Source organism: Schistocerca gregaria, chromosome 8 (genome assembly GCF_023897955.1).
Source record: "Schistocerca gregaria isolate iqSchGreg1 chromosome 8, iqSchGreg1.2, whole genome shotgun sequence".
Lineage (NCBI taxonomy): Eukaryota > Metazoa > Arthropoda > Insecta > Orthoptera > Acrididae > Schistocerca > Schistocerca gregaria.
Window position 1 is genome coordinate 71,581,996 of NC_064927.1, and position 27,532 is coordinate 71,609,527.

Sequence of the window (27,532 nt, forward strand, 5' to 3'; positions counted from 1 at the left end):
AATTAACTGGAAAATAAGTTTTGACAATGGCAGGAATAGTTAGAGAATTAGTTATGACAAGATTGGTTGTTAGAATGAGAAAGGAGAAGAAACATGGACATCACGCAAATTGTATGGAAGAATATGATGATTCCAGATTTATACAAATATTTTGTACTATACTACTACTACTTCTACTACTACTACTACTGCTTCTTTTCGATCTCATGCTTACAAAACTGGAGCATGTAACTGAAATATGAAACTATTTCCTAAAATAAAACATTTTACTTGTAATAGGTCTAATAGGCATTTAATATTGGTACTTCATGAATTAGATGCTGTCGTGTTATTTGTGTAAATGTGGCAGATAAAAATGACCATTTGTACCTAAACAGTCTCACTTATTTGGCGTGTGTTCCAATTGCTGCAATATTGGAAAGGCCTATTTTGTTTTATCTAGCAGACAGTGACAAAATATACATAATCAAATTAACAAACCACACCAGTTTTGGGTACTATCTGTATTAATAGCTTTCTCAGTATTAGATGATGACATTTTGATTTTTCATGTAGCAAAATATTTGACGAACTTTTCAAGTGGTAATACATCCTTTCACAGAAGGGAAAGCATGCCATGTAAAGCATTAGCAAGATTAGAAAGGAAAAAATGCTGGGACCTAAGGACTGAAGAAATGTGCACTGTATTGCTTGTCTCTTGTCGTTACTAGTTTCATGTTTCCTGTATTTAATTTTATGTCACGCAAAATAGAAAACTTTTAGCTAATAGGCAATAAAGAGTGCAAATTTTTTAAAGAGTTCTTGTTCTCCTGGCCACAAATAATCCCATCCAGTTTCTTCTTCTCCTTTACTTTGAGGTTGTTAGGATTAGGATGTCAAACCAGCCACCTGGGAGTAGGAGAGGCCTCAACGGACATTTACATTTCCACTATCCTGAGTATATGATTGATGGCTTCCATTACAAAATATACACTTTTGAATTCGACAGAGCAGATTACAGTGATATGCGATAGAAGAATGCCGTGTGAAGGTGCACGGCACTGTACTTTGTCACACTTAAGATCAAACATATATGTTTTATATATTCCAAACTCTTCAGAAAGATGTGCACTGCAAAAGGAATTTATTGCAGAAGAATTTGACCTTTATACAACTCATACCGCCATTTTACACATATTTCATGATGCCTACATCTTCCTAAGCTCATTTCTGAAATCATCAAAGGTGTTTTAAATCTCTTTTTGCAGCTGCAAGGTAATATGTATTTTTTTTACCCCCCTTCTCGTCTCATTCTTCTGCTTCAGCATTTGAGATTCCTCCTCCTCCTCCTCCTCCTCCTACTCTTCTTCTTCTTCTTCTTCTTCTTCTTCCCTGTGCTCTCCTGAAGGCTGGCCCACGTATCTGACACGGAACGCGTGACCGGGTCACACGTAATTCTCAGTCCCGGCTCAATAGGTAGGGTTCGCATGTATCCCCTGGTATAGGCAAGGCCCAGGGAGGGGTGATTGCCTGAGCTGCTACATTTCCAAATTACTGACTGGTCCCTCTGTCAGGTGTTTGAGAGGTGTGACCTGAGATTTGAATAATCACCTAAGGTGGGTGTGCTCCCTTGTGGAGGGGGTTCCCAGTTGGAAGGATCGCACCATTGGAGACGCGGGGGATTTTCTCGCAATGAGCCAATCATCTTCACAGTCACCGGCTATGAAACTTAAACAGAGTGAAGCTAATGATTCAAAGACCCTTCCAGTTACACCAAGGTTTCTAATGGTTTCATGTACTGAAGGCGGTCAGTCCTTCGCTATGGTAAATAAATTTGTTCAGAAAGGTGTTGATGTAGTTGCTGGCCCTGTCAACTCCTGCTCTTGTTTATGGAATGGCACTTCCTTTTAGAGACTACTTCAGATTCTCAGGCTCAACGGCTTGCAACTTTGCTCCTCCGTGGCTATCCTGTTCATGTCGAGGCCCATTGAACACTGAATTCTTTTGCGGGTGTTATTTACACAAGGCTGCTCGATTGTCTGACAGAGGCAGATATCGAAACATAGCTCTCTGATCAGGGTGTCATAGCAGTCTATCGGGTGATGAAAAACGTAGATGCCTCCTTAGTGCCCACACACACTCTATTTCACTTTTGATAGAGAGGTTTCTCTGTCAAAGATCAAAGCAGCTTATAAAGTTATCACAGTCGGACTGTATATTTTGAACCTGAAAAGCGCTACTACCAGTGTCGTGATTACAACCACACTCGATAGTCCTGTTGACACCCAGCCAAGTGTGTAACCTGTGGTAGGGATGCTCACAAGGGCGATTGTCCGCCTCCTCCTCCCCGCTGCATCAACTGCAATGGCGACCATCGTGCGTCCTCCCGCAGTTGTCCTGTTTATCTCAATGAGCGGGATGTCCAGGAGATCCGGGTTAAGGAGAAAGTGCTTCACCCGGTTGCTCGCAAGTTGTTGACTACTCAGAAACCCTGCGTTCTACCATCTGGTACCTTCAGTACTGTTTTTGCTACATCTCGCTCCTTGAAGAACATGGCCATGCAGACATGTGACCTCAGATTTAGCACCGCTGTTGTGAAATTGCCCACCGTTGTGGTAGCATCCCCGTCTCCTCCTCCAGCTGTGCAACAGGCCACCAAACTTTCGCCTCAGGGGGTGAAGTCCCCAGGTACACAACCGGCAGCCCAGTAAGGACAGAAGGAATACTCCTGTGAAGATTTCCTACATACCTCCAGCCAACCAACATTTCAGTCTTCCTGTGCCAACCGCAAAGGCTCCAAGGTGTCAAACGAGGGCAAATGGTGTTGCCACATGATACCGTTGCCTGGCTGACCTCCGTGTTGCTGGTGCGCACCACCAACCAATTTTCTGCCCTAGACTCCACAGGCCATCAGAAGGACAGTGCCAACACTTCTGTAGACCTCATGGAGCAGGATTCTCCTGCCTCTGTGCCCTGTAGCAGTGAGTCTTTGAAGGTTGGCCCTCGGCAGCTACCGAGGTGATGTCCCTTCATTTTTTCCCCGTCATGACTCTCCTATTTAGAGCTTCTCTTAGAATTGCAGCACCTGATTGTTCTTGGATTTCTTGTTCTCTGCCTCCAGGAAACAAAATTGCATCTTCCTGACTGCTTTGAGCTCTTGCATTTCTTCCCATAACCATTTTGACTTTCCCCCCGAGGACGGCAATCCGTCTCGTGGGAGAGTCGTGCTGCTCACACGGGATGTCATTCATAGTCAACCCATCTCCTTGACTACCCACCTTCAAGTCATTGGACATGTAGAGAGTACGGAGGATATCAGTCCTCCAGCAGGTGTTGTAGGCTTTCTCCAAATAAAAAACATGGACATTGCCTCGGAGTTCTGCAGAAAACCCTTAATGACGTAGGTGAACAAAGTGGCGAGATGGTCAACTACAGAATGGCTCACTCAAAATCCACACTGTTCAGTGGTTAATAAATTGCGAGACTGAAACCACCATACCAGGCAGGCATGAATCATATGTTCCATCATGTTGCAAACACAGTTGGTTTCTCTAAATGGGGCTTTATCTAGAAGGAAGGTGTTTGTCCTTACTGGGCTTAGGTATGGGTACAACAGCGGCATGCCGGCGTCTTCGAAATGTGCTCTCTGCCCAGATGCGGTTGTACGTATGAAGCAGAAAGTACTTGCCCACTAGAGAAAGGTGCTGCAACTTCTGAATGTGAAAATTGTCTAGTCCTGGGGCAGAGGATCCCTCATAATAAAGGTGGCATTGTAGCACTCACGATTCTGAGAAGAAAGGGGTATCACCCAAGCTGCCTCAGCTCGTTTCCACTGGTGGAAGGCAAGGTGATAGTGGGTGGAGCTCAAAATCTCCACGAAATGGTGGACCAGTGTTGGAGATAGCAATAGTGTCCATGATGACATCGCCTGCTACTACCAGGCCAGAAATTGGGGAATGGATTTTGGTCCCAGAGAACCATTGTAGGTTGGCCCACACGATGGAAGAGGGAGTGGAACTGTTTAAAGAACTATCCCAAAGAATGTTATGACTCTGTGCACGCAACTCTTTATATTGAATGCAGTGTGCCTTGATAGGATGATGGTTAAAAACACTGAGAGCATGTCTGTGCACGTGATTTGCATTGCGGCATGCCTCAGTCCACCAAGGGACCTGAACATGGTGTGGTAAAGAGGAAGTGCAAGGAATGGAACATTATGTGGTTGTAAGGACAATGTTTCATTAATACATTTTTACATCAGTCCCTCTTACACCGTCTCAGTACTATCCACCATCGTGGCATCCATTTGCCCACTGGCACCTTTTACGCTAGCTCGGTTGAGAGTTTGTATGAAGAAGCTGCCAAACTCCCACTGTCTTACCACCATGACTTTCTCCTCAGTAGGTATGCATGTTGTTTGTCTGCCATGCATGGCCGCCCATCCTATGCTGCCTCCTTTGATTGCCAGTATGTGGCACATCCCTCTTCTGTTACATCCTGGAGTTCACATTCGGCTCTTGCTCTTTCAGTTTAACTTCTCACTTCCTGCAATGTTCCCGGTGGGTGTAAACCCTTCAACACCATGGCTTCGTGCAGCGGCCCATGTTCGCCTTAGCCTTTATTCGCTTCCTTAGGACACTACTCCAGCCTCACTCTATCTCCTTAAGTGTTGCGAGCTTAGAACGGAACTTTGCTATAATATCTTTGTGTACAGTGGTGGCTCTCGCACTGACTGTGGTGTCGGGTGTGCCTTCGTTATTGGTACCAATGTTTTTTGGTTTCGGCTTCCAGAACACTGCTCAGTATTTACAGCAGAGCTTGTCATCCTGTATGAGGCCACACAGTATATCCAGTGACACAGGCTTTTCAATTGTGTCATCTGCTCTGACTCTCTGTGCCCTTCAGAGCCGCTGTGTGCTGTGCACCACCCACCCCTTAGTGCAGTGGGTTCAGGGAAGCTATCACTTGCTCACTCTTTATGGAGCCACTGTCATGTTTATGTGGGTACCTGGTCACGTCGGTCTGACTGGAAAAGAGGCTGCTGAAGCTGTTGCCAAGGCTGCAGTCCTCATACCTCGGTCCCCTAGTTCTTCCAATGCCTTCGATGATGTCTGTGTTGCCATCTGTCAACTAGTGGTGTCACTTTGGCATCACCACTGGTCCTCCCTTCATGGGAACAAGCTCCAGGGAATGAAGTCCCTCCCAGCAGATTAGATGACCTTCTCTCGGCCCTCTCGCCATGAGGGGATTATTTTAGCTAGGTTGCACATCGGGAACTGTCTTTTTACCTGTCACCATTTGTTAAGTGGTGCTCCCCTATCACCTTGTACTCATTGCGCTCAACCTTTGACGGTCTGCTATTTCCTGATGGAATGTCCTTTTTTTTAACAATTTACATTCTCATTTGTGTTTGCCATGTGTGAGTTATGGGCCATTTTTGTGAATGATGTGTGGGCTGTCAACCTCATTGTACTTTTTATCCATTGTAGTAATATGGCGAAGGCCATTTAATTTTTAGTTCTGGACCTCAGTTTCTCTATGGCGTATTTTATTGACCTTTCTCCATGTCCCTTTTTTTAGCTATCTTGTCTTCTGTCGGTTTGGATTGACATGTAGTCATCTTTAACTCCTCTTTATATTTGTGTTCTACAGTTTTGACATGGGCATGTATGTCTCTAGTTGTTTTTGCACCCTAAAACAAAGCAAACAAACAGTCTGTTATGTCCGACCTTTACTCACTTGTGTAATGTTCGTGTCAATTTCATGATACAATAGTATAAGTTTGTCAAAGTGGTCATTGGTCCAGCACCATCATTATACTTGTAGCAACTAAAACTTGCTATCACCTGACAACCACTCGTTCATCAGTGGCGAATTTAGAGTATCACCTACATTTCTCTCATTGCCATGTTACAATTTGCTTCTTCCAGCAAAACAAAATTTAGTTTGCATAATGTCACACCACTTACATTCTAACGCTGTTCCAATTGTGACAGAATTCTGAAACTGTGGCTTATAAAATGAGAAACTGAGAACAATTCAGGTCAAAAGCTTATGAAAAATCACATTTTTTATCCGGAATGAGATTTTCACTCTGCAGCGAAGTGTGTGCTGATATGAAACTGTGAACCGGACTGAGACTTGAACTCTGGACTTTTGTTTTTGTGGGCAAGAAGTGCTATACCATCTGAGCTACCCAAGCACGACTTGTGCCCCGTCCTCACAGCTTTACTTCTGCCAGTACCTTGTCTCCTACTTTCCAAACTTTACAGAAGCCCTCCTGCAGGAGTCGTGGTCCGGCAAACAGTTTTAATCTGCCTGGAAGTTTCACATTTTTTATATTAGAACAAATGTGTAATTTCTTCACTTACCTTGTAGCAAAGCCACACTTATTCTCATTTCATCAGCTATCCAAAGACTTAAGAAGTTACATCTTTTCCATTGCAAAAGTCTACAGTTACTCAAATATCGGAGTACATAAGAAAGTTCTGCATGTTGATCATATAACAAATATTCTCCTCTTCCCATACTATCTTGTGCCAAAATCTTGTTTCGATACCTCAAGCTGTTTATGATCCTAAGGGATGTTGCGGATACTTCACTCTAGTTCACGCACTTGAAGAAATGAACGCACTATATTGCAACCCATTTAACTGAGCAAAGTGACTCAGTGGTTAGGACACTGAACTCGCATCTGGGAGGACGACAGTTCAAACCCAATCTGGCCATCCTGATTTAGGTTTTCTGCAATTTTCCTAAATCACTTCAGGCAAATGTCGAGATGGTGCCCTTGAAAGGCTACAGCAAACTTCCTCCCCTAATCTGATAGGACCGATGACCTTGCTGTTTGGTCCCCTCCCCCAAATGTCATTCTCAAAGTTAAGTATTGTCATTGATTCGTTTTGTAATAAAACTCTTTAATACGATATGGTTGAATTGTTGTCTAGCGATCTGGGAAACGGGTTTCCTAGACACATCACATTTGACAAGTAGGCAGGACTAAAAATGTTCAATAGGAGTAAGGCCATGGGTATTAGGGACGTTAGTGTAATGGCATCAAAACTGGCGAGCAGGGCACTGTGCTGTAAAGGACAGGAATTATTTAAGTGGTGGATTGCATATTGAGCGATTTGAGGAATGATGGTGAGGCAAGGTTTGAGTTTAAGAAATTCTGGTAAGTTAACAGGTGATGATTTGGAGACTGTAGGGTGGATCGCTGTTGGATGGAGGTGTGAACTGAGTCAGGCAGGGTTCAACATTGGTCTGGTTGAGTCCGATTGGTAGGTTTGTTGGCTGAAGAAGTGTTTCCACTGTAGGGATTGGGAGTAGTAGTGAAAGTCTTTAACAAGTCCTGCATGATTGAATTGTGGGGTGGGGCCAAAGGTGGGGCCTTTGGAAAAGACTGATACTTCTGTGGTGCTAAGGCTTTTAGAGGAAAGGTTCGTGACTGTGTTTCAGGTCTGTTTATGTTCATGACTGTGTTTAGTCTGTTTAGGTTCTGGATTGAACCAGCATGGATTTCGAAAACATCAATCACGTGAAATCCAACTCGCATTTTTCCCACATGGCGTACGGAAAGCTTGGGATCAAGGCAATCAAATGGATGCAGTATTGATTTCTGAAAAGCATTTGACTCTATTCCACACCTATGCTTATTGTCAAAAGTATGATCATATGGAATATCAAGTGATATTTGTGACTGGATTGTGGTCTTTTTGATAAAGAGGATGCAGCATGTTACTTGGATGGAGAGTCATCATCAGATGTAGAATTAACTTCGGGTGAACCTCACTGAAGTGTGCTGGGACCATTGCTGTTCACATTTTATATTAATGACCTTGCAAACAATATTAAAAGTAAAAATCAAGCCTTTTGCAGATTATGCAGTTACTTAAAATGAAGTACTATCTGTGAGATACTGATTAAATGTTCAATCAAATCTTGGATAAGATTTTAGCATGTTTGAGGGATTGGGGCTTCTTTAAATGTTCAGAAATGTCAAATTGTGCACTTCACAAATTAACAAATTAAAAGAAAGTAGTGTCCTGTGACTATAATATCAATAAGTTACTGTTGGAATTGGCCAACTAATACAAATACCTGCAGGGTAACACTTTGTAGGGATATGAAATGAAATGCTCACGTAAATTCACTTGTGGGTAAAGCAGATGGTAGGCTTTGGTTTATTCATAGAATAAAGTGCAATCAGTCTACAAAGGAGATTGCTGACAAATCATTTGTACAACTAGTTCTAGAATATTGTTGAAGTGTATTGTGGGATCCACACCAAATAGAACTAACCGGGGATATTGATTGTATACACATAGGGGCAGTACAAATGGTCACAGGTTTGTTTAATTCATGGGAAAGTGTTACAGAGATAGTGAAGAAATTGAACTGGGAGGCTCTTTAAGATAGGCATAAACTACCCCGAAAAATTTTATAAACAAAGTTTCAAGAACTGGCTTTGAATGATTATTCTAGAAATGTACTACAGCTTCCTACCTATCTCTCACATAGGGGTCTTGAAGATAAGGATAGAATAATTACTGGACACACACAGAGGCATTCAGTAAATCTTTCTTCCTACACTCCATACAAGATTGAAACAGGAAGAAACCCTCATAACTGGTACAGTGGGATGTATCCACTGGCAGGTACCTCACAGTGATTTGAAGAGTATAGGTGTAGATGTAGTTCCTTTATGAGGTGGCTGAGTTGCAGCAGATGGATATTCTTCTTAGATATTGGCACAAAGTAAGCAAAGAGTTTGAAATGCACTGCATTTAATCCACATTTTTAGGCCATACCACTGTTGCTTATATGTTAGACCATTTTAAAGAAGAAACATACAACCTGAATCTTATCATGCTTGAAGTATCAGTGGATGGGCCAAAAGTCAACTCAGCATTCTTGAAGGACTCGTGTCTTGATCTGAAAAGTATTAATGGAAACAGAGCATCAACTTTTATTGATAGGGATCTTGTTGTTCTCATACCGTTGACCAGAGTTTCAAGAATGAAGTGTTAAAGACTAAGTAGGATGTGTACCTTTTCTGAAATAGATTTATAATGTGTTGAAGAATGTGCCTGCAAGAAGAGCTAATTATAAAACATTAAATAAGCCCACAAATCTGCCCTTCCTTAAAACGTTTTGCTCTGTGCACTTGCCGGGAAATAATGTAGCCCATTGGGTTTTAAAAATCATACCATTTTTAAAGACTTAGATGGATAAAGTAAAGAAGCACAGTTGGCGAACAGCGTTGGACTACTGCAAAGATCCGTTGCTGCTGGCTAAATATGCTAAATATCCTTCGTGACCAGGCAAGCCATACTCTTTTTGAGTGAATGCCAGTGTGTAGCCCCCTTGGCACCCTTTTCTCTACAATACCTTTTCTTCTATTCCTAATGGTGTGATGTCCCTAGTAGTTCAGCCTGACATACTATTTGACATAAAATCAGTATCTGATATAAAACTTGATGATGGAGCTAGTCTTATTCCTGCCAAAGAAATTATCTTAGGTCATGCTGCATGGCCATAGTTGAGAAAGGTGCCTGCCCAAAGATTTGCTGAAGAGCCAAAGAAATTGGTACACCTGCCAAATATCGTGTAGGGCGCCCCGAGCATTGGCATAAACTTGACTAATGTCTGAAGTAGTGCTGGAGGGAAGACACCGTGAATCCTGCATAAATCCGTAAGAGTACGAGCTGGTAGAGCACAGCACATTGCAAGGCATCCCAGATATACTCAATAATGTTCATGTCTGGGGAGTTTGCTGGCCAGTGGAAGTGTTTAAACTCGGAAGAGTTTTCCTGGAGTCACTCTCTAGCAATTCTGAATGTGTGGATTGTTGCATTGCTCTGCTGGAATTGCCCAAGTCCATCGGAATGCAAAGTGGGTTTGAAAATGGATGCAGGTGGTCAGACAGGATGCGTAAGTATGTGTCGCCTGTCTGAGTCATATCTAGACGTATCCCATATCACTCCAACTGCACATGACCCATACCATTACAGAGCCTCCACCAGCTTGAGCAGTCCCCTGCTGACATGCAGGGTCCATGGATTCATGAGGTTGTCTCCATAACCATATTCATCCATCTGCTCGATTCAATTTGAAACGAGACTCATTTGACCAGACAACATGTTTCCAGTCATCAACAGTCCAGTGTCGGTGTTGATGGACACAGGCGAGATATAAAGCTTGTATAATGCAGTCATCAAGGGTACACGAATGGGGCCTTCGGCTCTGAAAGCTCATATCAATAATGTTCTGTTGAATAGCTTGCACCCTCCCCCCCTGCGGGTTCGGGGGTAAGAATAGGTCTGCGGTATTCCTGCCTGTCGTAAGAGGTGACTAAAAGGAGTCTCAACCTTTTCGGCCTTATATGATGGTCCCCTCTCGGGTTTGTCCTCCATCTTTCTAAATTGTTCCGAAGAGCGAGCCAATTGGGGAAGGGCGCCTTACATGGTGCACTGTATCTGACATGCATTGAGACCTTTAGCCAGCTTTCTCGTTGTTGCAATGGCGTCCCGCTTGTTTTCCATCTCTTGGGCGAGGATACGTCCCTGGGTACGATTACCACGCTGTACTGTGCAGTGTTGCTTTTCGCTGCGACGACGACCTTATACATTTTTGCACCTAAGATCCAGCACGGTAGCCAGTCCGTTGCGGTGAGACTGCCATGTACCCTGTTGCTTTTAGCCCCCTGACAACACAGGGATCGCTCTACTGATGCCTGCGCCGTTTACTCCCCATGTATGCCAAGGAGTAGATTCCCATCTCCCTGGGGCATCAGGACTCCCGGCAATGGCCATCCTGCCAGGTGGCTCTTCCTGTGGCTGGGTGGCGCCCATGGGGAGGGCCCTTGGTCGGAGTAGGTGGCATCAGGGCGGATGTCCCACAATGAAGCGTGGTACATTATCTCTTGCTGGTGGCCAGCCACCAGCTGTCTCTAAGCGTTCAAGGGCTCATTTTAAAGCTAAAGTTTATGACCCCAAATCGTTCCCATCCTTGGCCACACCATGGGAGGAACAAAAGGCAATGAATGATAGTGACATGTATTCGCCCAGGTATCTCGTCTGTACCACAGCTGATGGGGAATCCTTTGTATCCATGAAGCCTCAGTTCTTTGTAGAGCATTTGGAGGACAATTTTGGGGAGGTGGAGGGCTTGTCTAAAATGCACTCTGGGTCAGTTTTGATAAAAACAGCATCCTCCGCCCAGTCACACAGGTTGATTGCTTGTGACAAGTTGGGGGATGTTAACGTTATCATCACACCAGATAAGAATTTAAATATGGTCCAGGGTGTTATTTTCCATAGGGACCTACTTCTGCAGTCTGATGACGAGCTGCGCGCCAACTTAGAGCGTAGAGGTGTTCATTTCGTCCGGTGCGTTCATCGGGGTCCGAGGGACAGTCGGGTTGCTACCGGTGCCTTCATCTTGGCCTTCGAGGGTGATACATTACTGGAGAAGGTCAAGGTGATGGTCTACCATTGTGACGTCAAGCCCTATATCCCTCCCCCGATGCGGTGCTTTAAGTGCTGGAAGTTCGGCCATATGTCTTCCCGCTGTACTTCCAGCCTTAAATGTCGAGATTGCGGACGCCCATCTCATCCCAATAGTCCATGTGCTCCGCCTCCCATCTGTGTCAACTGTGGAGAGCCTCATTCACCTTGCTTGCCAGACTGCAGGATCTTACAGAATGAACACAAAATCATGGAATATAAGACCCTGGACCGACTGACTTACACTAAGGCTAAGCGGAAATTTGAACGGCTACATCCCGTGCGCATGTCATCATCTTATGCCTCCACTGTCACTCCTGCTCCAGCTCCTTTAGCTGCACCACAGACAGTCAGCTCTCAGCGTCAGAGGACCTCACCTGCTCCCTTTACAATGGGGGCCCCTTCTCTTGCTGTTGCTCCCACACCATCTACCTCGGGAGCAGCACCCACTAAACCACCGGGAACACCAGTCCCCACTTCTAAGCCGGAGAAGCGTAAGTCTTCTTAGACTTCTCTCGCTCGGAAGGGATCCCTTGGGTCACTCCCTTCCCAGGTTCCTACCAGCGACGCAGCAACCAGTTGTTGAAGAAGCCACAGGTCGCTGGTCGTCGAGCTTCGCGATCATCTTCGGTTCCTGAGACTGACACCAATCAGCCCTCTCAACGATGGTAACCGAAGGAACAGCGAGAGAAAACGATAGTGAAGCCCCGTAAGACCAAAGCACCTGCGATGGCTCCTACTCCATCGCTACCTACAAACTCTGCGTCTGAGGATGAGGTGGAGATTCTTGTGTCCGCTGAGGACCTCGATCTCGCCGGTCCCTCAGATGCAATGGATAGCATTTGCACGGGTGCTCCATCGGAGGCAGCATATGACCCAGTGGCGTAATCTGACTTCCCAGTCCCGTCACGCCTTTCTCAGCCATGGACAACACCATCCTCCAGTGGAACTTCACCGGTTTCTTCCAACATCTAGCTGAGCTCTGCCAACTTATCAGCCTTCACCCTTTCCTCTGCATTGCTCTGCAGGAAACTTGGTTTCCAGCAATGCGAACGCCCGCTCTCCGTGGCTATCGGGGTTATTATAAGAAACGGGCAGCTTATGAAAGGGTGTCTGGTGGCGTCTGCATATATGTCCTGAACTCTCTTCACAGTGAGTCTGTCCCTCTCCAAACACCTTTAGAGGCTGTCATTGTTCGGGTGTGGACGCCACAGGCTGTTACCGTCTGCAGTCTTTACCTTCCACTGGATGGTGATGTCGCGCAGCATGTCCTGGCTGCTCTGATAGCCCAGTTGCCGCCACCTTTCTTGTTACTGAGCGACTTTAATGCCCATAACCATCTGTGGGGTGGGTCAGTGCCAACAGGTCGAGGTGCCATCGTTGAGCATTTATTGGCGCAGCTCGATATTAACTGATGGTGCCTTCACACACTTCAGTGTGACGCATGGCACATACTCCGCCATTGACCTCTCGATCTGTAGCCCTAGCCTCTTACCGTCTGTCCAACGGAGAGTGCATGACGACCTGTGTGGTAGTGACCACTTTCCGATCTTTCTGTCACTGCCAAAGCGTCAGTCTTCTGGGCACCCTACCAGATGGGCTCTGAATAAGGCTGACTGGGACTTGTGCTCCTCCACTGCCGCTATTGAGCCTCTCTAATGATGACATTGATGCAGTGGTTCAATCGGCCACCACTGGCATCGTTACTGTCGCCGAATCTGCCATTCCTCGTTCTTCTGACTCCCCTTGGCGGCGGACTGTGCCTTGGTGGTCGCCTGAGATCGCTGAAGCGATTAAAGATCGACGGCGGGCGCGCCAGCGTCACAAGCAACATTCCTCAATCGAACACATTATCGCCTTCAAACGGCTGCGTGCGCAAGCCCGCCGCATTATCCGCCAACGCAAGCAGGAGTGCTGGGGGCGGTATGTGTCCACCATTGGCCTCCATGTCACTCCAGATTCTGGCTGAGAAGAACACTGAACTACGTGGAATTGACAAAGAGATCGTGTTTCTCACAAAGGAGTTTTGGCTGGTTTTTTGAGATAGGTTTCAGTTGTTATTGGGTTTTTATTACTTGACAAAACACTGCATTTTATTTTCCAGAGAAATTTTCACAGTATATACCCCAGTGCTGTTCTTATTTTTGAGTCTGGTGCTATGTTACACGCCACAGTCCTTTTATGTTTCTTGTCCAGTATGACACATTATCTAATGCGGGAATTTTAAAAAAAACTTGTGTGGCAGAAGGAGCAAAAATTTGCTGTTTGTTCAGAATTAGAGTAATAAAACATTCAGGAATAGAGGTCCCCCGCCCTGCCACCTCCCAATTTATGTCTGTACGTACCCTCCAGATCTCAAAATTTGCCTGGAAAACATGCTAAAACTTTCTGAAAAATCATGGAATTGTCAGGGAATTTCACTTTGGGAAAAGACAACTCGGTGTGCCATCTTTATGGTGAGTACATTGTCTTCAGACTGTGGTGTAAAGAACAGTTGTCGTCGTATATCCCTGCATATTTAGTTATCATCATGAATAGTGCAAGTGAATAAAGCTCCAACTACAAATTCAGAAAAGGCAGACATATTGCATCGTTGTCCTCTTACTGAATACCTCTTAGTTTGTCACATACCAGAACAGAATTTCTGGTTCTTGTCAATGCCCACAAGCCACCATACATAATTTATGAGATAGATGAAATTGCAAAGCAGCGTGGACACCATATTGTTGTATTATTCCCTGTCTTTGTCATTATACCACAATCGAGCTGTTATGGGTGCTTGTGAGTGTATATTGTGGAAAAGAGCAATGAATTTAAAAATTTTTATGTTGAGAGACTTATGAGGCAGTAGACAGCATCTCAACATCTGCCCAAGTTGCTTGTGTAAGGCACACAGAAAAACTGCTGGATGAATGTTACAACAGAAAAATTGCAAGATCTTGATTATGGAATCTTTCATTATAAATCTTGCTGAGTGAGAGTCAGCCACATTGGACAGCAAAGACAGTGATGAAGATTTCTTACTGTGAAGTATGTAAAAAAATTAATTATTGGTACTTATGACTGCGTCTGGAGTTGCATTAAAATTGTTAATAACTCAAGTATTCAAACTTTTGCAAATCCTATGAATCATTATTCATTCAATTAAATACATAAATTGTTATGCTGTAGCAGGCTGTACAGCGAAAGAAAATCAGCTTTTAGTAACACAGTAAATGATCTGTGTCTTAATATCCTTAAGGTCACACTGCTTTAAATCTAGCCAATCTTTGTGGATGCCTAATGTAAGCAGTTCAAAAATTTTCTTGCTTAACAAACTGGACAGTTATTGTTCAAAAGACAAAACATGAAACATTGGCTGTATTTAAGAAAGAAGCTGTGTCATGAATATTGAAGAGGGGGTGGCGGGGGTGCTTCATAGTGCTTAGAATTCAGTTCACTGCATTCTGTCACCTGTCAGAGTGCATACACTGATCGAAGGAAATTGGCAGCATCACAATGTATTCTTTCTTTCCCTCTGCACAGAACACATTGCACCCATCTTTGTAGCTGCTGTGGACCCTAATGACATGGAAACCCTTCATTATGGTTTCCTTGGTGCTTCAGAAGTAAACACTACAAGAAACTATTCTAGTTGTAAAAAATGTTTAGTGCATGTCTTTCTATTTATAGAAGAAGTTTTGTATTGCAATCTACTCAATCATGGAATATGATATAGCCTTGATGCTACTTCGTAAAATATGAGTGAATACTTCGACAGAACAAGAAGCACAAAGCACTGGGAAAAAATTTTACAGGAGCTATAAATGTAAGCTCTTTACTGTTTAAGCACCACTTCCAGCTGCTCTTCATGTTCAGCTGCACAGCTTCCTAACTGCAACATGTTGCAGGGCAAGGAATGCATTGCACGCCACTGTATTATCTAATGCGTTTTTGTTCTCGCAAGAACACCTATAAGGACAGAATTGAAGAAATGGAAATGCTTAATTTCCTTTTAGGGACAAGTCATCAGTTCAGGAATATCAATTCTGAGCGTTTTTGTACAAAAGCATGTCTCATTAGAAACTAGCCTGCAAGTGGAAACTGTATTCTGATCCAGACTGACAGCTGAATGCATGTGGAAGTGCTGCATTCGTTCTGTGGTATGCAGTGATAGCATACAATTCAAGAACAGGTACCTGCCCATCTTAACTTGGAAAACAGCTCTCATTTTGTTTGTAAACCACCTTCAAACAGGCTACCTGTGATCAACTCATTCTCTTCTGCATGAATGAAATTTGGTGATGCCGGCAGCAAAGTTAAAGTAAGGTAGGTAATGGCAGATAAAACTGTGTTCAGAAACTGGGTATTCCAATAGTTCTGCAGGATCAAGACTTTGGTGTGTTACATTAGCCTGTGATAAGGAACTGATGAAAACATTTTTGCAAAATTTGTTTTTCTCATCATTAATACACACATACTGTGGCTATTGATGGCCAGTCTATCATTTAAACCAAAACAAAAACCATCATCTATTTGAGTTAACTTTCATGGTCACCTTTAAGGACAGGTTTTTTCTCTGAAATCATGACACACACTGTCAACATCAACATCACCACCATCATATTTTATGTTTGTCATCTCTTGTGATTTGTGGTTGAGAGTACACACATGTATCAGTACCATTAATACCTCTTCCTGTTCTACTCTCTAATATATGTCTTTGTCTGTGCAGTTGTATACATCTCAATTAAATAACCGTATCAGCCTGGAACTCTCAGTTGAAGAATGTTGACTGCTATGTTGTCTTTTAAAAGAAATTTTAAAAAAAAGTATTGTGTCAGTGCACAAGTCCGTGTCATTTATCATTGGGTTAACACCAGTGCATTGTGAAGCTGCCATTTATCTTTATTTGGCTGTTTTTCTTCGGTTTAGTGTTCTATTGTTGTGAACAGCAACTTTTATGATGATTACAGCTCGTTTTGATCATTTTCAAGGCTAATCGGTATGGAATGTCAAGTAGACAAAAATGAACACATAGTACACAATTTGCACTGTGAATTTAATTGAGAATCTACTGGTGCAGAAACCACAAGAAATATTTACTATGTGTATGGAAGGGAACGTAGTGGAAGCCTTCTCTTTTGATGAATGCCTTAATAAGTCGATCCGTAATAGTCATTGCCAAATGACACAGGAATTGACACATATTATGGAATGCGATCACACGGCCATTATGCACCATTTGCAGAAGGACCATTGAAAAAATGTAGAAATAACTACATTTGTCCTTTGCCGGGCCATTACTACGTGCCTTGTGAAAGGCACAAACCATTCCTCAGTAACATTTTTAGAGGCAACGAGAGAGATTATCTGTATGTAAAACTGAAGAAGAGGAAGGAATGGCTTGAAAATCAAACAACACTTGTAAAGGATGGTGCACACATTCAAAAAATAATGTGCCACACTTTCAGTGGAAGCAGACAAAAATCCTTAATTACAAATTGCTATCGAATAATGAACACAAACACACACAACACAACTTCCAGGTCAAAGTGTTTCATGATGAAGTTTCTCTTAGCGACTGTCTAATAGATTTCTTCAATTCGAAGAAGAGGTTACAATTTCTGTTTGAACATTGACAGACAGTTATTGACAAAGATGATGCTGATTGCATCACCAAGTATTGTATCATTCTTGTTATTGTATGTTGTATTACCGTATTTACGCATATATAGGGAACACTTTCTGTCTTTCTTTCCGATGTTCTCGAAATTGTGGTGTGCATAAGATTCGATGGCACATTAGATTTGAGTGTAAACTAGAATCATTCACTGGTATTTCTTACTGGTAGCAAAACTTTTATTAAACTCTAGCAGGTAAATATATGAATGGTATCTGTGAATTAAAAGTAAAGAAGAGAAATTGAGTAAGAGGTTATCGAGTTCAGAGCTGGCATACACACACATGAAAAAAAGTTTTGCATCACTCCGGCTCCGGAACATAGATGTTGACTGTGGATATTGTATCACAGACACAGTCCCTTTGACTGTTCAGATATGTCACTAAACCCACCCAAGGATGTAAACAACCATGCATGAGCAGCACCTATTAGATGGAGGGGGTTTGACAGCCGATCAATTCGTCATTCAACCAGGAAGGAAGTAGACAGCCCGCGTTGTTTATAGCTCAACCATGTCTATACGGTCAATACTGCAGTTCGATCGCACCACTACGCCATCATCTAGTACTGCCCCGGTTCGGGAATATCGTAGATCTGGAGCTGATGCACAGAGCAGTCTGAGTTGTAGTGGGGAGGTGACCCATGTTTACATTTAGTGATTTTGCTGTTTCCTCTCTGTTTCTTGCTCTTACGCCAAATGAAAACAAAAAGTGTTTCTGTGACTGGGAACTATCAAGTGGATTAAAATACATTCACATAAACACAGAAGGCTAAAATATGTTGTTAGTTTCAGATTTTATTTTATTTTGACCTTTCTGACAGTCGAGCATTAATCGCCTTACAGGACAATTAAGTTATTTTTGTCAGTTTGCCAAAGATATTTGGCTTTTATTAATCTTTTCTGCAGTGATAGTAAATTTATTTGAAATGAATTGTTTATTCCACACTACTGGCTAGTTTCAACTGTTCGCTGCATGTCAAGTGCACGTTTTCATCCTCTAGCACATACAGCATTATGCCATAATAAAGAACCAAACATGAGATAATACTGTACTGGTACTCCACGAAGGTGTACATTCGAATCTGGACATAAACTATGTGATCAGAAGTATCCTGACACCCCCAAAAACATAAGTTTTTCATATCACGTGCATTGTGCTGCCAGCTACTGCATATCAGCTGCATCAGTAGTCATTAGACAATGTGAGAGAGCAGATTGTGGCGCTCCGCAGAACCCACGGACTTCGAACGTGGTCAGGTGATTGGGTGTCACTTGTGTCATATGTTTATACGCGAGACTTCCACACTCCTAAACATCCCTAGGTCCACTGTTTCTGATGTGATAGTGAAGTGGAAACATGAAGGGACACGCACAGCACAAAAGTGTACACTCCGACCTCATCTGTTGACTGACAGAGACTGCCGTCAGTTGAAGAGAGTCGTAATGTGTAATAACCATCACACAGGAAATCCAAACTGCATCAGGATCCACTGCAGGTACTATGACACTTACACGGGAGGTGAGAAAACTTATTTTCATGCTTGAGCGGCTGCTCATAAGCCACATACCATGCCGGCAAATGCTAAACAATGCCTTGCTTTGTGTAAGGAGCCTAAACATTGGACGATTGTACAGTGGAAAAACGTTGTGTGGAGTGACAAATCACGGTACAAAATGTGGTGGTCCGATGGCAAGGTGTGGGTATGGCGAATGCCTGGTGAAAGTGATCTGCCAGTGTATGTAGTGCCAACAGTAAAATTTGGAGGCAGTGGTGTTATTGTGAAGTCGTGTTTTTCATGGAGGGGGCTTGCACCCCTTCTTGTTTTGGGTGCCACTATCACAGCACAGGCCTACAATGATGTTTTAAGCACCTTTTTGCTTCCCACTTTTGAGCAATTCAGGGATGGCAATTGCATCTTTAAACATGATCAAGCAGCTGTTCATAATGCATGGCCTGTGGCAGAGTGGTTACACGACAATAACATTCCTGTAATGGACTGGCCTGCACAGAGTCCTGACTTGAATCCTATAGAACACCTTTGGGATGTTTTGGTTCGCCGGTTTCGTGCCAGGCCTCACTGACCAACATCGATACCTCTCCTCAGTGCGGAACTCCGAGAAAAATGGGCTGCCATTCCCCAAGAAACCTTCCAGCACATGATTGAACGTATGCCTGCGAGAGTGGAAGCTGTTATCAAGGCTAAGGGTGGGTCAGCACCATATAAAATTCCATCATTACCGATGGAGGGAACCACGAACTTGTAAGTTATTTTCAGCCAGGTGTCTGGATGCTTTTGATCACATAGTGTACAAATGTGCACTGTAAGCTGAATTATGCATTTTAGTATGGTTCACGAAATTCCATTGTTCTTGGAGTATCATCTAATGTCTTGTTCCTTTTGTGGCATAATGTTAGATCTTTTAATGTTTTACACATATGAACATACGGGCTTGCAGCGTGATCGTAGCTGCACAAGCACGATGACGCCATTATCTGGCACACTCTGGCAACTGCTGAAATGAACTTGTTTGATAGGTCGCCGGAAAATATTGTGAATGGTTGTACGAAAAGCTTTACTTACACAGTGAATTTCCTTTTACACAAGATGAACTATGTGTGAGATGTACAATGAATTTCGTTTGACTCTCATTTAAAAATAAATTCTTTGAGAGACCATTTAGAAGAATTTCGAGCCAAGAAGATTAAAGATTAATGTCGTTGTGGCTTATTAATCTTAGAGACACAATATTTTGTGTGAAAGCTTTTTTTCTTTCAGTAACACTGTGTACATTAAGTAAAACCATTAACTTTTCCCGTTTGTGTATTCGCGTATTTAATAGTGATGTTGCTATTGGCTGACTACATCACATGTCCTATGCTCTGCATATCTGCTGTCATCGGCTGACGAAATCATGTGCATCGCTTCAGAAAGTAATATGCGGTGTTTAGTGGAATTCGAATTTATACTTTCGTAATACGAAAATATGCAATGTACATGTCCCTGCACATCAAAAATCTTTCCAAAACATGCACATTACATTTGACTTTGCATTAGATTCGCATAAATATGGTATAATGTAGTATATTTTATATTAATAAAATAAAATCGTGGTATTGTAAAAATGACTGAAACTTATACACTGACCAATTATACACTGGTGTCCAAATTAAAGCAACAGATGGAAATTTTGCAAAATTGTGTCTTATTTTGCCACAAAACAGTATAAAAGGTTAATAGTAAAGTACAAACAATGTAAAGAATACAGAATGTAAATAACTGCAACATTTATAACTTTCAAAAAATTGTTCTTAATTTTTTCCAATATAATGGATTTGCACACGTGTTTCAATAACTGGTTTATGTGCTCAGTATGGGGTATGACCACCTCTGGCAGCAGTAAAGGCCTGACAGCAGTAGGACATGCTGTAAATGTCATCAATCTCATTTTGAGGCAATAATGCCCATTCTTCCCACAGGCTTGGAGAGTGGTTGGTGGATGTTGATGTGTGGGATTCAAATCGGGAGAGCGAGCAGACCACACTCTGTGTGCAGTATCTTTCATTTCTAAGAAAACCTCAACCACACGTGCTCTGTGACGTCGAGCATTTTCGTCCACCAATACGAAGTATGGTCCCACGGCACCTCGCAAAAACCACACGTGATGTCACAAGGTCTCAACACAATACATGCCGATCCACCCATACAATTTCTTGAAGAGGTGTTCAAGTGATCTGCATTATCCCTGCCCGCACCATAAGGGATCCTCGTAGATATCAATCTCTTTTCACAATGTTTGGGTTTTGAAATTGTAGTAACACGGTTCACGTTTTACGTCGCACTTCAGAGTAGACCGGGAACTGTCTCGTAGGCATGCCTGATGTGAATTGACTGGGCACGGCCCGTGCTGCCTGAATTGTTGTTGTTGTTGTTCCGCTGGCAGAGGTCGCGGCCGAATTCTCGTGTGCCCTCTGGTGTACGGGACTCTATTTGCGGCAACTACCGTCCGTGACATGCCGTGCCGATGTGCACCTCCCGTGATCTTTCTGGTGGCTTCTGCACTCCTCCTCCTGCTCTGTGCTCCCTACAGATGGGAAACCAAGAATTGTTCTTCAGACCAAATTGGGTCTCATCTGTGGAAAGAACAATGGCTCATTGTGTGAACGTCCAGGTGGCTTCTTGACGACTCCATTGTAGAAGCTCCCTTTTGTGAAGATGTATCAGAATTATGCATAATGCAGGTCTCTAACAATAAAGACCACTCTGCCAAAGCCTTCTGTATCCTATTTGCCTTAATACAACACACCCAGCGATTGTGTATGTGGGAGTACCCAGCAAATGCTACTCCATTTGATAGCTACTCTGACTTTATTGTTGGCATGATTGTCCGTTGACTGGAATGCTGCCTTACATGCAGAACACGATCGTATGGACTAATGTTGACAGTTTGTATGATTATATCAACTAGATACAGGACTGAGAAATAGTGGTCTGTTGCTTTAATTTTTATGCCACTGTATTTAACTCTTGTACTTCAGCATACTACAGAGAGAAAGAATATTGGAACAGGAGGTGAGATTCCAATACTGTTTACATGTACATTTCTGGAATTTTGTCTCCTGAAGGGAAGTACTGCCCAGCCAATCTACATGTAATTATAATGTTCTCAAGTGAACTTTCTTTTTAAACAATATTTTAGTATTATTCAGTAACAATTTGAACAAAATGTCTTTGCTTCAGAACCTGGTCCAGCACCATCTTGGTTACATTCTCGCAGTGTTCCTACTAGTGTTCTCAACGACTTGGGGCGACAGCGTAAAGTTTCGAACGCCAGTCAGGATGTTGTGAGGCCAACAGCCCCTTCCAACAGGCTGTCACCAAGTAAACGCACCAATGACATGCCACAACTTAATTCATCAACAGCTCTGAGTGCCCCCAAAGCGGTGCACAAACAAAGCATTCAGAAAGGTAAAATTTTTGTCTGATGGTATACATGTAATGAAAAGGAAAGTTACCACTCACCATACAGCGGAGATGCTGAGTGGCAGATAGGCACAACAAAAAGACTGTTCCAAATAAAGCTTTCGGCTTGTAAGGCCTTCCTCAAAAAATATGCATGCACTCCGTGCGCGTACGCGCGCCCACCCGCACACACACACACACACACACACACACACACACACACACACGCGAGAGAGGCGTTGTGTGTGTGTGTGTGTGTGTGTGTGTGTGTGTGTGTGTGTGTGTGTGTGTTTTTTGTCTATTTTTGACAAAGGCCTTACCGGCCAAAAGCTTTATTTGGAACAGTCTTTTTGTTGTGCCTATCTGCAACTCAGCATCTCCACTGTATGGTGAGTGGCAACTTTCCTTTTCATAATATGGTTACATTCCATCCTGATTTCCATTGTTCGTAGTATAAATGTAATTTGCTTTATAATTACTATGAAGGGTGTTTCTGGTAAATTTCTGTTTTATGCCTCTGTGGTTGTTGCTTTATACATAATACTTATTTTATTTGGGGAATGGCATTGTATAACATTGTAAACTGCAATTTAAACAACAGCCTACAGTGTTATACAACATCATTTCTAAAGTCAGAGCTGTGGAACAGAATGTAAAATAATAATAATAATAATAATAAATTCAGGCTATTGTTGGCTTTTAATTTAATTATCTGCACTGAATACTGCAATTTCATCAGTGTTTTCCTAGATAGTTTACACAACATAATGAGGGATAATAACAAGTAATCTTTATGGAAAGCAAAGTTAAGATCAAAATTTAGCATTTCCCTAAGTTTGAAATCTCGTATATCAGGAGACAATGCCTTTATGTTGCTTCTTTTTTTGTGCAAGGAAGAGAATGTTCACTTTTCTGCAGAATCTTTTCTCTACTGAGGGTTAAGGAATAGGATTACTGAATACTTCTTGTGATACTGTCAAATATTCTCGCAGTTGAGATGCTGGGCAGTATAATTCTGCTATTAGATCTTTGGGTTGTCTCCACGTACATTTGTCTGGTACTGCAGTAACTTCCATTGGGCACACACAGTAATTTTGATAATGTGTTCATTGTCTTCGTTAATGATGGAACGTCTGATTGGTGAAACAGTGATGCTGGTTCAATATGGTTCAAATGGCTCTGAGCACTATGCGACTTAACTTCTGAGGTCATCAGTCGCCTAGAACTTAGAACTAATTAAACGTAACTAACCTAAGGACGTCACACACATCCATGCCTGAGGCAGGATTCGAACCTGTGACCGTAGCGGTCGTTCGGTTCCAGACTGTAGCGCCTAGAACCGCACAGCCACTCCGGCCAGCCCACAGTGATGCTGGCAAGCCAACGAATGGCACGAAATTGACCAACGTTGATAAAAATTTTGTGTTCATCACTAACTGGACACCAATTTCTTATCCATAGTTTCCTCCACTTCATTCCACATGATAATGTTACTATTCAATAATTATAGGTAATTATAGGTTACATATATAAATGATGAATCTGGTGATGGAATAGTGGTAATAGACCTTTTGGAAAGTAATTTAGTCTCATGACTGGATCATCATAAACTTCTCTATATTAGAGAACATATCCATAATATTTTGTTGATACTGAGCTGAAAATTACAAATATTTGGTAGTTTAGATTAAACTGGCTTTGAGTCAGTAACTGAAATGTGACTCGGGTGAAGCAATTCTATGTGGATGTCAAAAGAACCTCATGTCTAGATATGTATCACAAATACCGAATAATTATACTGATTAGGCAGCATGAGGAGGTTATGAGAGCAACACAAAAAAAAAAGGCCTTAGGAGGTAAGAATGCAAAGGTTGCTGAGAGAATAGTACAATATTCTGCAGACATTGTGGGCACAGGAACAAATAAGCAGAGGAGCAGAAACCAATGACTACAATTGTTGCTGTAAGCAGCTAAAATAATGAAGGGATTGTAAAACCTATAAAGGGATTTCACTGTCTAGTGTGTTGCACATTACTTCCATTAAAATACTTACGACATGGGAGATTTTGGAGAAGTATAGTGAGTTAAAGCCATTATGGTAACTGTTATCTGAAGGAACATGAGATATCAAGAATTAAGTGCATGTGACCGGAGAGTATTTTCTTTCTTTCTTTCTTTCTTTCTTTCTCTCTCTCTCTCTCTCTCACACACACACACACACACACACACACACACACACAAAGTAATTGAATATGTGTAGATTCATAGTAGTTATTTTCCATCTTAATTTTTTTATCTAGGCTTGGGATTGGGATTAGTAAAGCTGCAAGGCAGAAATGTAATTTCTTGTGTAACAGATTAAACATTTCACCAAAATTCCAATAGTCATTAAATTAAAATAATTAATGAAACACCTGTATTTCATATTGGATTTGAGGTTAAACAATTTTGTTACTGTCACCACTTTCCTTAGATGGTGGAAACATATTTCTGTTGCTGCACCTTCGTTTGGATTGAATAAAATGTCAGAAGGATATTTGCACTCTGCATTAGAATAATAATTTGTTAGTGCAGAGTTTTTTTGAAATTTGCTGTAAACAGGCCTGCATTAGAATAATAATTTGTTAGTGCAGAGTTTTTTTGAAATTTGCTGTAAACCGGCCCAGACCGGGGGGGGGGGGGGGGGGGGGGGGTTGAAGGAAGAGGGGGCTGGGATACCTGCCCTGGGTGGTAGTTTCAGGGGGCACCAAATTCATATTCTTGAAGGAAAAACCTTGTTTCACAAAGCAACTAGCATCCAGCATGTGTTGGTCTATCAGTTATTCATATGATCTTGAAATGCATCCCAGTTGGTTTTTAACACAGTCTAAGAATCATAAGTTAACTTTTGAATGTGTGCATAGTGTATGTGATGTCTCTGCGATGGGAGTCCTCGTCGCATCTAAGAAAAAGAAAAAAAGTTCCCCCAGACAAAAGGGCTGAGCTGAGAAAATAAACTCGATTGGATGAATGCCAATCGCTGTTTGTTTATGTGGTTGATTGGGTGTGCAAATGATCAGCGTTGTTATAATTATTAGCGAAATTCATAGATTTAGACTATGAGAGTGGAAATAAAAGACATACAGGAATAGTAGGCAAGAAAGATTACATATTTCTTCTCAATGTATGCAAGAAAATGAAATCTTGACAGGAATTTTTTGCCAGGTCACTGCACTACTATTTAGGCAGTCCCTGGTTAGCGGGTGCATTTAAGTTCTACTTCGGAGTAACATGGAAAATGTGTTGTACGAATCCATAGTGACACCTAACCAGAGAATATGTGGGAGTTACTGAAGTTAACCAGCCAATAAGTTTTGACAGTGGCAGGAACCATTACAGAATGAGTGATAAGATTGTTTGTTAGAATGTGGCAGGAGAAGATACAGGGACATCACACAAATTTTACAAAAGAACATGATGATCCCAAATTTATATAAAAATTTCGTACTACTAATTTTAGATCTCATGCATGAGAAACTGGAGCGTGTGAATGAAATGTGAAACTTTTTGCTTGTGGTGGGCCTAATAGGCATTTGATATTGGTACATCATGAATTATGTTCTGTTGTGTTAATGTGGTGCATAAAAATGACAATTTGTGCCAAAACAGTCTCACTTATTTTGCATGTGTTACAACTGCTGCAATATTAAGAAGGCCTATTTCATTTAACTAGTAGACAGTGATGAAATAGATGCAGTAAAATCAAGGAACCACACCAGTTTTTGGTACAATTCATTTTTTTTTTATTCCCCATCGGTCTACTGACTGGTTTGATGCGGCCCGCCACGAATTCCTTTCCTGTGCTAACCTCTTCATCTCAGAGTACCACTTGCAACCTACGTCCTCAATTATTTGCTTGACGTATTCCAATCTTTGTCTTCCTCTACAGTTTTTGCCCTCTACAGCTCCCTCTAGTACCATGGAAGTCATTCCCTCATGTCTTAGCAGATGTCCTATCATCCTGTCCCTTCTCCTTATCAGTGTTTTCCACATATTCCTTTCCTCGCCGATTCTGCGTAGAACCTCCTCATTCCTTACCTTATCAGTCTACCTAATTTTCAACATTCGTCTATAGCACCACATCTCAAATTCTTCGATTCTCTTCTGTTTCGGTTTTCCTACAGTCCATGTTTCACTACCACTCCAGACGTACATCCTCAGAAATTTCTTCCTCAAATTAAGGCCGGTATTTGATATTAGTAGACTTCTCTTGGCCAGAAATGCCTTTTTTGCCATAGTGAGTCTGCTTTTGATGTCCTCCTTGCTCCGTCCGTCATTGGTTATTTTACTGCCTAGGTAGCAGAAGTCATTAGCTTCATTGACTTCGTGACCATCCATCCTGATGTTAAGTTTCTCGCTGTTCTCATTTCTACTACTTCTCATTACCTTCGTCTTTCTCCGATTTACTCTCAAACCATACTGTGTACTCATTAGACTGTTCATTCCGTTCAGCAGATCATTTAATTCTTCTTCACTTTCACTCAGGATAGCAATGTCATCAGCGAATCGTATCATTGATATCCTTTCACCTTGTATTTTAATTCCACTCCTGAACCTATCTTTTATTTCCATCATTGCTTCCTCGATGTACAGATTGAAGAGTAGGGGCGAAAGGCTACAGCCTTGCCTTACGCCCTTCTTTATACGAGCACTTCGTTCTTGATCGTCCACTCTTATTATTCCCTCTTGGTTGTTGTACATATTGTATATGACCCGTGTCTCCCTATAGCTTACCCCTACTTTCTTCAGAATCTTGAAGAGCTTGCACCATTTTATATTGTCGAACGCTTTTTCCAGGTCAACAAATCCTATGAACGTGCCTTGATTTTTCTTTAGCTTTGCTTCCATTATTAGCCGTAACGTCAGAATTGCCTCTCTCATGCCTTTACTTTTCCTAAAGCCAAACTGATCGTCACCTAGTGCATTTTCAATTTTCTTTTCCATTCTTCTGTATATTACTCTTGTAAGCTGCTTCGATGCATGAGCTGTTAAGCTGATTGTGCGATAATTCTTGCACTTGTCAGCTCTTGCCGTCTTCGGAATTGTGTGGATGATGCTTTTCCGAAAGTCAGATGGTATGTCGCCAGACTCATATATTCTACACACCAACGTGAATAGTCGTTTTGTTGTCACTTCCCCTAATGATTTTAGAAATTCTGATGGAATGTTATCTGTCCCTTCTGCCTTATTTGACCGTAAGTCCTCCAAAGCTCTTTTAAATTCCGATTCTAATACTGGATCCCCAATCTCTTCTAAATCGACTCCTGTTTCTTCTTCTATCACATCAGACAAATCTTCACCCTCATAGAGGCTTTCAATGTATTCTTTCCACCTATCTGCTCTCTCCTCTGCATTTAACAGTGGAATTCCCGTTGCACTCCTA

General features: G+C 42.2%; 1 protein-coding gene across 3 annotated transcripts in view; it reads left to right on the forward strand.

Annotated features, from left to right (window-relative positions):
• The window catches only part of LOC126284473 (TRAF-type zinc finger domain-containing protein 1-like), a 79,363-nt gene that overhangs the window by 21,008 nt on the left and 30,823 nt on the right, over positions 1 to 27,532 (forward strand). For all 3 annotated transcript variants that reach the window (XM_049983426.1, XM_049983427.1, XM_049983428.1), the window contains one exon: positions 21,889 to 22,116. In XM_049983426.1, coding sequence (XP_049839383.1) covers positions 21,889 to 22,116 — 228 coding nt within the window. The remainder of the gene's footprint in view (positions 1 to 21,888; positions 22,117 to 27,532) is intronic.